General features: G+C 42.9%; 1 protein-coding gene across 10 annotated transcripts in view; it reads left to right on the top strand.

Annotated features, from left to right (window-relative positions):
- The first annotated feature begins 237 nt into the window (after positions 1-237).
- ankrd26 (ankyrin repeat domain 26) overlaps positions 238-13,107 on the top strand; it is a 138,907-nt gene continuing 126,037 nt past the window's right edge. For all 10 annotated transcript variants that reach the window (XR_013886842.1, XM_080191104.1, XM_080191110.1 and 7 more), the window contains exons 1-2: positions 238-1,015; positions 8,856-8,970. Coding sequence is in view for 9 of the 10 variants with exons in the window: in XM_080191104.1 (XP_080047230.1) it covers positions 813-1,015; positions 8,856-8,970 (318 nt within the window). In the remaining variant the exon portion in view is untranslated. The remainder of the gene's footprint in view (positions 1,016-8,855; positions 8,971-13,107) is intronic.

The raw sequence follows: 13,107 nt of genomic DNA, 5'->3' as shown, positions 1-13,107 counted from the left end.
CTGTCTCCTAATATACGTGACAACACTAATCAAAATGCATTATTTACAATACACACACACACACACACACACACACACAGCAATTTGACAGGAGAAGCCCCGCCCCTCCCCGGAGGGGTCATCCCTGTGTCCTGATTGGCTGATTTGGACAAAGGCAATCCCTGCGTGATGACGTTGAACGCGCGGGGCGGGGAGTGTGTGACGTCACGCGCTGACCGCTTGGAGGCGGGCGACCGTTGGAGGAATTTTGTGCGAAGCAAAGACGGAGGCGCGAGGGAGAGAGGGAACCGGGACTTACGGTGAAGGAAAATAAAGGACCTTCTTTGTAATGCCCGCAGATAGCACAGAGCTCGGCCCTTATGGCAGAACATCATCATCATAATCAACAACACTTGCTGCTGGGTGCCAGGCTGTCAAATGTCCCCTGACTTGGCCATAGGCCATCTCTCCTTCTCCAAGAGCCGCTGGAATTGTCACTTAGCCGGTCCCTCGCTCTGTGTACAGGGCGGCGGGGGAAAGAATCCCTCCCTCAGTGAGACAACCCATCTCCATCTGCTGTAAACCCTGCAACCAAACCGTCTGGTCTAATCCTGGGAGGCTTGGCATCTTCCAGACCCCAGAGGGACATTCGCTTCCCTTATTAATAGCTATTTGCCATTGTGATTTATATTTATATATATAGGTGTAGGGGGTTAAAGATGTCCCAAAAGGTTGTGATCACAACACGTAGGAACGGCTGAATGATGCACCCACGCTTTTATTTGGCAACAATACAGCTTGGACCGTAGTCATATGAGAGAGAGGGGAGAAAAATGAAGAAAATACTCCGCTTTGCAAAGAAAAAGAGAAAATTTTCTCCCAACACCTCGGACACGGGGAGTATTCTCTCTATAGGGTACGAGCTGAAAGAGAAAGATTTGGGAAAACTGCATAAAGCTGCTTCTGCCGGGGATTTATCCAAACTTCGACAGCTAATTAAGAAAAACGATGTGAATCAACTGGATAAAGAAAACAGGTAAGGAGGTACCTGACATTAATAACTTATATAATATATTAATGTGTTCCTAAATTAGAGTAGAAAATGCTGGTATTATTCTTTCAATGGCCATCAACCTGAAATTTTAACTGTTTCTCTCTAGATATGCTGTCTGATCTATTGAGTTTTCCAGCATTTTCTCTTATTTCAGATTTTCTGCATCAGGAGGATATTATTTCATTTAAACCCCTGATGTTTTGTTCTCACAATTCAATTGTTGGAATATAGCATTGGCTCTAAAGCAGGATATCCAAGCTATTGCTACAGCTAGAAAATACTTCTGATCCTGTTTGATCTTTGGGCAAAGAACAAAAAAAAAATTACAACACAGGAATAGGCCCTTCAGCCCCCCAAGCCTGCACCAACCATGCTGCCTGACTTAACTAAAACCCCTACCCTTCCAGGGACCATATCCCTCTATTCCCATCCTATTCATGTACTTGTCAAGATGCCCTTTAAAAGTCACTACCATATCTGCGTCCACTCCCACCTCTAGCAATGATTTCCAGGCACCCACTACTCTCTGTGTAAAAAAAAATCTGCCTCATACATCTCCTTTAGACCTTGCCCGTCACACCTTAACTCATGCCCCCTAATAATTGACTCTTCCAGCTTGGGGGAAAAAGCTTCTGACTATTTAATCTGTCTATGCCTCTCATAATCTTGTAACATTAGAACATAAGAAATAGGAGCAGGAGTAGGCCATCTAGCCCTTCGAGCCTGCCCCGCCATTCAATAAGATCATGGCTGATCTGTCGTGGCTCAGTTCCACTTTCCCACCCTCTCCCCATAACCCTTAATCCCCTTGCCTATCAAAAACCTATCTACCCGCATCTTAAGTATATTTAGCGAGGCAGCCTCCACCACTTCAACGGGCAGAGAATTCCAGAGATTCACCACCCTTAGAGTGAAGAAGTTCCTCCTCAACTCCGTTCTAAACTGCCCCCCCCCCCCCCCCCCTTATCTTGAGGCTATGCCCTCTATTCCTACTGTCCTTTCTGAGCGGGAAGAGCCTCTCCACCTCTAAACTATCCATCCCATTCATCATCATATATGTCTCAATGAGATCTCCCCTCATTCTTCTAAACTCTAACGAGTACAAGCCTAGTTTATTCAGCCTCTCCTCATAGTTCAACCCCCTCAACTCCGGTATCAGCCTGGTAAACCTCCTCTGCACTCTCTCCAAGGCCAAAATATCTTTGCATAAGTGCAGTAACCAAAACTGCACACAGTACTCCAGCTGCGGCCTCACCAGTGCCCTGTATAGTTGCAGCAAGACCTCCCTACTTTTATATTCAATCCCCCTCGCTATGAAGGCCAGCATCCCATTTGCCTTCCTGACCACCTGCTGCACCTGCAGGCTGGGTTTTTGCGACTCATGCACAAGGACCCTGAGGTCCCTCTGCACCATTGCATGCTGCAGTTTTTCGCCATGTAAGTAGTAGTCCTTCCTACCATTATTCCTACCAAAGTGGACAACTTCACACTTGCTAACGTTAAATTCCATTTGCCAGTTCCTGGCCCATTCGCTCATGTAGACTTCTATCAGTTCTCCCCTCAACCTCCATCACTCCAGTGAGAACAAACCAGGTTTCGCCAGCCTCTCATAGCTGATGTCCTCCAGACCAGGCAACATCCTGGTAAATCTTTTCATACCCTCTCCAAAGCCTCCACATCCTTCTGGTAATGTGGCGACTAGAATTGAACACAACATTCCAAGTGCAGCCTAACTAAAGTTCTATAAAGCTGCAACATGACTTGCCAATTCTTAATCTCAGTGCCCCGGCCGATGAAGGCAAGCGTGCCGTATGCCTTCTTGACTACCTTTTCCACCTGCATTGCCACTTTCAATGACTTGTGTACCTGTACACCCAGATCTCTACCAATACTGTTAAGGGTTCTGCCATTTATGGTATATTTCTTATCTGTATTAGACCTTCCAAAATGCATTACCTCACATTTCTGCAGATGAAACTCCATCTGCAATCCCTCTGCCCAAATCTCCAACTGATCTATATGTCCTACTGTATCCTCTGGTCCTCATCACTATCTGCAAATCCACCAATCTTTGTGTTGTCTGCAAACTTACTAATCAATCCAGTTACATTTTCCTCCAAATCATTTGTATATATTACAAACAGCAAAGGTCCCAGCACTGATCCCTGAGGAACGCCACTTGTCACAGCCCTTTGGTTGATAAAACCGGGATAGGTGTTATTTCCATTTAGTTTTGAAAAAGGGGGCAAAAATGACAGAAGAATCTATATGCTGTCTCACAACACCTTACGACCTTATGAATGAAGTTGCAGAAATGTTTCATTAAAAATTTATTATCGAGCACCTGCACTGAAATGAGGTCTCAATAAATTGCTATGATGGGTTCCGGAGGAGGTAAGATCTAATTAATGCAATTTACTGGTTTTCTTTGAGCTTGTGAAAAAGGAACATGGTAAGAACAAGAAAAACAGAAAATACTAGAAATGCTCTGTGGATCAGGAAAAAGAATCATCAGAACTGGGGAAAGCTATAGTTGTAAATGGTGGTAGAAGAAGGAAAGAACAAAGCATAAGGTGAAAATCAGCTGTGATTGAATGTAGGTAAAAGAGGATGGAACAAGTAAAGAAGAAGGTGAGTTAAGAGGGTGTCTGGAAATAGCAGGATCATTACCATCTGTTGTTGCCTGAAAAAAGTTTTAATTCATTTGCCTGAAGGCTGTACAGTGTATAATTGAAGGATGAGATGTTGATCATTGAGTCTATGTTGAGATGACCAGAAACAGAGAGTCGAGCTTGCAGACTAATACAAGTGTACCACAAAGCAGTCACCCAATCTGCATTTGGTTTCCTAAATGTAGAAGCCACCATATTGCAAGTAGCGAATACAGTACATTAAATTGGTGCAAATTATTTCACATGAAAGGAGAGTTTGGAATGCTGGCTGGTGGGAAGTTAGGAGATCAGAGTGCAGGTATTCCACATCCTGCAATTTTATAGTGAGGTATTGTGCAAAAAGGTGGGTGTGTTGGGTGTTTTTTTTAATCCATTCATGGGATATGGGTATCACTAGCTGGGCCAGCGTTTATTGCCCTTCCCTGCTGGCATTTAAGAGTCAACAATCAGTGAGGATAGGCAACAACACCTCCTCCACGATCATCTTCGACAGTGGTGCCCCACAAGGCTGTCCTCAGCCTCCTACTGTATTCCTTATACACCTATGACTGTGTGGCCAAATTCCCCTCCAACTTGATTTTCAAATTTGCTGATGACACCAGCATAGTGAGTCGGATCTCAAACAATGATAAAACAGAATACGTGAATGAGATAGTGAATCTGGTGAACTGGTGCGATGACAATAATCTTTCCCTCAATGTCAACAAAATGCAGGAGATTGTCATAGACTTCAGGAAGCATAGTGGAGAACATGCCCCTGCCTACATCAATGGTAGAAGTAGAAATGGTTGAGAGCTTCAAGTTTTTCAGTGTCCAGATCACCAACAACCTGTCCTGGTCCCCCCATGCCGACACTATAGTTACGAAAGCCCACCAATGCCTCTACTTTCTCAGAAGACTAAGGAAATTTGGCATGTCAGTTAATACTCTCACCAACCTTTACAAATGCACCATGGAAAGCATTCTTTTTGGTTGTATCACAGCTTGGTATGGCTCCTGCTCTGCCCAAGACCTCAAGAAACTACAAAAGGTCATGAATGTAGCCCAATCTATCTCACAAACCAGCCTCCCATCCATTGACTCTGTCTATACTTCCTGCTGCCTCGGAAAAGCAGCCAGCACAATTAAGGACCCCATGCACCCTGGACATACTCTCTTCCACCTTCTGTTGAGAAAAAGACACAAAAGTCTGAGGTCACGTACCAACCGACTCAAGAACAGCTTCTTCCCTGCTGTCATCAGACTTTTGAATGGACCTACTTCACACTAAGTTGCTCTGTCTCTTCACCTTATCTATGACTGTAACACTACATTCTGCACACTCTCCTTCTCTGTGAATGGTATGCTTTGTCTGTATAGCATGCAAGAAACAATACTTTTCACTGTATACTAATACATAAGACAATAATAAATCAAAATCAATTCACATAGATCAAACATTGCTGTGGATGTAGGGCCACATGAAGGCCAGACCAGGTAAGGGTAACAGGCTGTGACAAAGCGTTCTTCAGACTTGAAACGTTGGCTCTATTCTCTCTCCACAGATGCTGCCAGACCTGCTGAGATTTTCCAGCATTTTCTGTTTTTGTTTCTGATTCTAGCATCAGCAGTATTTTGCTTTTATTATAAAGACGACAGATTTTCTTCCCTCAAGGACATGAGTAAATCAGATGGATTTTTACACAATCAACAATGGCTTCATGATCATCATTAAACTTTTAATTCCAAATTTTTATTCAATTCAAATTTCACCACCTGGTGTGGGATTCAAACCTGCATTCTCAGAGCATTGTCCTGGACCTTTGGGATGTCTAGTTCAGTGACAGTACATCACTGCCTCCTGCAGTTGAGGAAAGGATCAGGGTCTTGTGAAGATAATGATTTCTTCAGAACTTTGAAAGGGACAGGAAGAAAAATATGTGTTCTGTGGCAGAAATAGCAGAGGGTGATTCAATTGATTTGGGAAGTCAACACAGATCTTATTTTGGCTCAGAGAGAGCGATGAGGATGAAACTAAGAGTGCAGGAATTTCCTTTTGATTCATTTGTGGGACATAGGTGTCGCTGACTGGCTAGAATTTATTGCCCATCCCTAGTTGCCCTTGAGAAGGTGGTAGTGAGCTGCCTTCTTGAAACGCTGCAGTCCACATGCTACGGGTTGATCCAGAATGACATTAGGGAGGTAATTCCACAATCTTGACTCAGTGATTGTGAAAAAATGGTGATGCATTTCCAAGTCAGGATGGTGAGTGGCTTGGAGGGCAGCTTGCAGGTAGTACATGTTCCAATGTATCTGCTGCCTTGACCTTCTAGATGGAAGTGGTCGTGGGTTTGGAAGGTACTGGCTAAGGATCTTTGGTGAATGTCTGCAGTGCATTTGTAGATGGTACACACTGCTGCTATTGAGCTTCGGTGGTGGAGGGAGTGGATGTGGTGCCAATCAACTGGGCTGCTTTGTCCTGAATGGTATCAAGCTTCTTGAGTGTTGTTGGAGCTACACCCATCCAGACAAGTGGGGAGTATTCCATCACACCTGACTTGTGCTTTGTAGATGGTCAACTAGCTTGGGAGTCAGGATGTGAGTTTCTTGCCACAGTATTCCTAGCCTTTGACCTGCTCTTGTCGCCACTGTGTTTTTGTGGCAAGTCCAGTTGAGTTCCTGGTCAATGGTAGCCCCATAGATTTTGACAGTGGGAAATTCAGTGATGGTAACACCATTGAATGTCAAGGGACAGTGGTTAAATTGTCTCTTATTAGTGATTGTCATTGCCTGGCATTTGTGTGGCACAAATATTACTTGCCACATGTCAGCCCAAGCCTTGATATTAGCCAGATCATGTTGCATTTGAACACGGACTGCTTCAGTATCTGAGGAGTTGCGAATCTTGCTGAACATGGTGCAATCATCGGTGCACATACCCACTTCTGTTCTTATGGAGGGAAAGTCATTGATGAAGCAACTGAAGATGGTTGGGCCTAGGACAGTACCCTGAGGGACTTCTGCAGAGATTGTCCTGGATGACCCCCCTACACCGCCTCCCCCCCCAACCCTCAGCCGTCTAACTTGTGACTCCAACCATGGGAGAAATGGGATAGAATTGATCAAAGTCCCTCCTTGTCAACTATGGTGGAAGGGATTCCTGGGTTTAAGAAAAGGCAAAAACGTACTGGGAGTGCTTGAGTTGTGGGTCAGAACTTGCAGAATAGGGAGAATTGATGCAACCAGGAAGACCAGTTGAGGTTTTGGATACATAAAACACTAGAAATTAGTGTAAAGTATGTGGAAAGCCAGGATGGATAGGTATGCTTGGAGGAGGGTTGGCCAATTTTTAGATATGGAGTTCAGTAGAGCAATTGTAAAAGTGAGCTTGCAGGAAGGTTCAGCAGAAAAAAAAAGCCCAAAGGAGCTTCAGAGGAGCATTATTAGTTAAAACCTTACACCAAGACACAAGGAGATAGTAGTGCAGGTGACCAAAAGCTTGATCGTAGTTAAGTTTTAAGAAGTAAGTTGAAGGTGAAAAAAGGAAGCCAGAGAGGTTAAGGAATTCCAGTACTTAGGGCCTAGACAGCTGAAGACCCATTCAACACTAGTGGACCAATGTAAATGGGAAATTCTCATTTACCACAGTTATTGTGCCTTAGCACAATAGAAGATGTCCTCACTTTGAAGACCAGAGTTTGAATCCACAAAGACTGCACGGTCCTGTCTATACTAGCAAGGATTGATGCATTTGCAACACACCAGTTAGTGAAAATAAGGTGGAATTGTTTTTTTCCCTTGTATTAAGTTCTGCCTAGCAGCCATGTCTTTCATGTTTCAATCAGTGGTGCTTTTACCAATCCACTCTTTATGATGGATATTGAACTCCCCAACCAGCGAGCTACATGAGTGCTTCTTCCAAGTGCTGTTCAACATGGATACTGATTTATCAGGTGAGGGATGTAGGGGTGATCAGGTAGCTGCTATTCTGCATGAGGTTTTCTTGGCCATGTTTGTGCCGATGCAGTGAGATTTCATTGGGCCTGGAGTCATTGATTCCTTGGGCCATTCTTTCTCCACTGCGCTACCACATTTGGATCTGTCCTTCTAGTGAAACCAGCAATACCCAAAGATGGTGTTAAATGACCTTTAATGGTACCACAAAGTTATAGGACTATCTCTAGCCTTTTATTCCAGATGTTCTTTTCTTTTAACAGAATTCACACTCGTAAATTTGAACTTGTCTCTATTATTCATCCAGATCCAGTCGATTTGTTAATGATTTATGAGGACTAAACTTGGCTACTATAATTTGGTTACTCTTGGTTACTATAAACAAGCATTTTGTTAAGAAATGAAATTCAGAATTATGATAAATATGCTACATAAATACTGAGGAAAGTCAGGAACGTAGGAGTAGGTCATTCAACCTATTGAGGCTGCTCATGGCTGATCACTCACTCCAATGCCTTTTTCCCACGCTATCCCCATATCCCTTTGTTATTGGTTGGTAAAATAGATTAGAAGTCGCCTCCTTCCAGAAATTCATTATGGTATTAAAACTGATGGCATCACTATTTTAATATTGTCCTTTACTGTTAATATTATTAGGTGAACGTATCAGAAACGATCAGAACTGCAGATGTTATCAAGGGGATGGTGTCAGTTATGAAGTGGAACTCCAAACATTAGGTGTTTTTATTTATAGTTGTTGTAGTATTGAGATGAGCAATGTAAGGGGATGGAAAGATTATGGTGGCTCGTTACCAGTGGTTGGCAACATTGTAACAAGAGTGGAATTTTGAGATGATTAAAGAGAGAATAGAGCTAGAATAATATTTGTAATCATGAAAATGGAATTTTCAACCAAAAGTAGTTGTTGTAGCAGAGTTTATAAATTATTTCTTATAACACGGATTAAATAGTTGTTTGGTATTCATTAGTATGGAGTGGAACCAGGCAGGTATGATTCACATGGGGAAATATGCAAGCTGAGATTTGTTGGACCAGATGGCCTGTTTCTGCGTTGTAACAACCTATGATTTTTGCAGCCTTGGAAAATGTTACAAGAGAATTATTTGAAAGAACACATGCATTTTGGAATTCTTTGTGAAGAATGCGTCAGTGCCCCTGTTCTGTGATAAATACATTGGTATTCATTTTCTTTTTAGGGCGCCGTTGCATCTTGCATGTGCAAATGGGCATGCAGAGGCAGTTGCTTTCCTTGTGGAAAACAAATCAAAACTAAATATCTGTGACAATGATAATCGCTCCCCTTTGATGAAGGTAAGAAATAAATAGGTGGTTGCTGTATTGACCAAATTCTGTGCATCTGTTCTACATTAAAGATGAAGTGTGTGTCACAGTGTTCCACTTGAATAATTTTGTATTGGGCTGTGTGTGAACGTTTGCCAGTTACATATGTAGGTGGCATTTTCATAGCATTTTTCAATGTTAGATGTAAAACTTTAGTTGTTAAAATGGCTGATTATAAAAGTTGACCCTGTATGTACGAAGGCTTTGCCATCAAGGGTTATTATGGAGCAGCCTAACACCATCTCTGGTGTGCGTGACAGCAGACATCTTGGCATACATTAAAGAAGTATATCTTTTTGTCTATATTTTCCCCTTTCCCTTCCCTGATTAAGCAGAGAATTAATTGCTGTCCCACTCGATGGATCATCAAAAAACATCTGCCAAAACTGTCTCACTTTTCCCTTCCCCATCCACACCACCATTAATGATCCAAGCATCCTCCAACCCACTAGCCCCCACTCTCCATTGATAGTCTTCACCCATTCTTCCCCTTGCTGGTCTATATTAACCCTTTTCCTCTCTCTCCCACTCCCTGACTTGGTTTAGACTCTATGTTGAAGAAATGATATTGACGTGTCTCTTCTTTAAAAAAAAGCCTTGTCTTGATCACAGTAAATTTAAGTATTTGTTTTAATTTGGTTATTTAACTTCTCTACATTTGGATGCTAAACATTTATTTAAAATTAGAACAAACTGATTCTTGTAAAGGAATCTAGAAATAAGGTGCACAGTTTCAAAGTAAGGAATTCTCATTTAAGTTGGAGATTTCTTCTTTTCAAGGATTGTTAATTTTGAAACTCTCTACCCCAAAGAGCAGTGAATATTGTATCATTGAATCTATTCAAGGCTGAATTAGTCCGATTTTTGATCTACAAGGGAGTGTTGAGGGTTATGGGGGGGCAGGCAAGAAAGTGGAGTTAAGCCCACAATCAGTAATGGTCTTATTGAATGGTGAAGCAGGCTCAAATGGCCTACTTCTGTTCCTAGTTATTATGCCCTAATGATTGAACCATAATTCAGTCTCCATTTTAAAGTTCTATCATTCTACTTGCACAATACGTGCTCCTAAAAGTCTATTTATTATTTATAGTTAATAAGGAATTTGTTGGCTGCAGTGTAGTACTTCTCTACACATCACAGTCAGAAAAATCGGAGAGACTCAAAATTGAGACCATGCGCCACTATAGTTAAGGTTAACTTATTAGTCACAAATAGGACTTACTTTAACACTGCAATGAAGTTACTGTGAAATTCCCAGTGTTGGGAACATGTGATTATCTTTCTAAAGTGAGGACGTGGAATTTCAAACGTCAGTCAATGTTTGGATCAGGCCTTTGTGAATGTTAACATTTGATAGACCCCTTCCCAAGATTGTAATTCAGTCTTTTTGAGCATAATGGGGTGATTTTCCCAAAAAGGTTCTAAGTGCTGGATTGAGGGGAAAAATGGTGTAAATCACAATTGTTTTTCAGTGACTCGAATCTCCCACACTCTAAGCAATGCAGAGGTCACAATCATGAATATCATTAAAAGCTCAGGAGGCGGGGTCTATTCACGCCAGAATCTGACAGTTCAGGGCCTCTGTGCATGCAGTTTGCTGCAGCTCCTTCGCGACCCACCTACCCCAGCCCGATCGTGGCCATCGTGACCACTCCTAGGCCAGCCCAGATCCCCACCCCCGCACATCCTGGAGCACCCTGATCTCCAACCCCCCACCTCCACCCCAGCAGTGAGATTCCACCCCCCTCCACACACGGACACACACATCCCCCGGCCCATGGGAGGCAGACCCCCCCCATCCCCATAGGACGCATATCCCTATCGCAAATCACTCCCCCCATCCCCCCAATCTCCCAGCCCACCCTGATCCTCCAGCCCCTACCAGATCCCAATGCAGAGTGGCAGCGGGACCCCCGCCGATCTGCCCCCTAAGCCCCATCCCTTGGCATTGCCAATACCCAGTGGGCAGTGCCAAGATGGCTCCTGGGCATGGGTACTTTTTCCCTTGGCAGTGCCAGTGACACAGGCTGGCACTGCCAGGGTGCCCATGCCTAGGAGGCACCACTCTCTATCTGCCTAACTCCCTGCAGAGCCCCGATTGCCCCCCTTCACTCCAACAGGGTTGTCCGCAGGTTCCCCGAAAGTTGGGAGCTACTCTAAATTGCACTGGTGGAGTGTGAGATGCTATCAGGCCCAGAAAATTCAGTCTCAAGCCTGCTAATGACATTTAAATCACATTAAAATGACTTACATGATGTTCCCGCTGGTTTCCTGCATGGTCCTGACCACGCCGGATAACTGGCGGTGGGAGACACGTGTGCATCAGGAATGCACGTGTGAATCCTGCGAATCGGCACGTGTGCACTTCTGACCCAACCCACCAAAAAATCAGCGGGTCAGAATGGAAGAATCGCCCTCAGTGTACATTAAACATAATGAATTAAAACAAGCTCATAGACCATTGTAGCCTAACTGCAATAACTGGGATCACGTCAGTATCGGAAGACTGCACACAGCAATTTTAGATGTAAATGAAAAGTCTAAAGATATAACAAAAGCTCAGTGTTGCTGTTAGATCAGTTATGATTGAGCCATTTATTTTCACAAATCTATTTGATTCTGGTAGAACAACTCAGTTTATTATCATGTTTGTTTCCCTAACCTGATGGGTTTTAAATCAACTTCTTGGAATTTTGTGAGAGGTGTAGGCTGATGAGATGTATAAAATTTATCAGTGCACTTTTGTATTGCTATGTATTGTACCTCAATGGAAAATTGCTGACTGGAGTGTGATCTCTACATGTAAGCATTTTTAAAAGTAATTCCTGTATGGTTATGCTCGATAATAAATAAAAAACATGGCTGGCAATCACTGCCATCTATATGCAGTTGCACAAGCTTGTTTCAGTTGAAGCCTTTAGAACACCAGAAAGACTTTGAAACTATTAATCTTTGTGGCTGGTTTGTTACCAAGAGCTGAGAGGATAGTACTTAAGGCTGCTGAGCAATTCAGCCCTGACTGAATTTATAATGGATGTAACTTTCAAACATCCCAGTCAACTTTCAGAACATAAAATATAGGTAGAGATTTGTACAATTGACATGCCATCATCCAGTTTTCATTTCATTTATCCACTAAAGGGGAGAAAGCAAATAAATATGAATGAAAATATTTCTCCAACTATGCAATCCTTTGACAAAGCAATATGCTATTGAGTGATAAGCAATATTCCCTTTAAGCTGCGTTGCTGGGCAACCACCTACAAGCCCCTGTGCAGGCCGCACACATGTCAATGCTACAAAAAAAAATTAGAGACGGCTGCGTGCTTAAACGAATTACGTACGCACGCCAAAATTATTAGTGGCAATGTTGGTAGTAACATTCCATAGAACCATAGAACGTTACAGCACAGAAACAGGCCTTTTGGCCCTTCTTGGCTGTGCCAAACCATTTTTCTGCCTAGTCCCACTGACCTGCACTTGAACCATATCCTTCCACATCCCTTTCATCCATGTACCTGTCCAAGTTTTTCTTAAATGTTAAAAGTGAGCCCGCTTTCACCACTTCATCTGGCAGCTCATTCCAAACTCCCACCATTCTCTGTGTGAAGAACTCCCCCCTCCAATATTCCCCTTAAACTTTTCCCCTTCACCCTTAACTCATGTCCTCTAGTTTTTTTCTCCCCTAGCTCCAAAAGCCTGCTTGCATTCACTCTATCTATACCCACCATAATTTTATACACCTCTATCAAATCTCCCCTCATTTTTCTACACGCCAGGAAATATAGTCCTAACCTATTCAACCTTTCTCTGTAACTCAGTTTCTCAAGTCCCAGCAACATCCTTGTAAACCTTCTCTGCACTTATTCAACATTATTAATACCCTTCCTGAAATTAGGTGACCAAAACTGCACACATCACTCTAAATTCGGCCTCACCAATGTCTTATACAAACTCACAATAACATTCCAACTCTAATATTCAGTACTTTGATTTATAAAGGCCAGTGCTCCAAAAGCACTCTTTACGGCCCTATCTACCTGTGACGCAACTTTTAGGGAATTATATACCCCTATTCCCAGATTCCTCTGTTCTACTGCACTCTTC

Source organism: Carcharhinus amblyrhynchos, chromosome 6, assembly GCF_965287045.1.
Source record: "Carcharhinus amblyrhynchos chromosome 6, sCarAmb.v2.hapA, whole genome shotgun sequence".
NCBI lineage: Eukaryota > Metazoa > Chordata > Chondrichthyes > Carcharhiniformes > Carcharhinidae > Carcharhinus > Carcharhinus amblyrhynchos.
The sequence above is the reverse complement of the archived record's forward strand: the minus strand, read 5'-3'. Positions and strand labels throughout refer to the sequence as shown.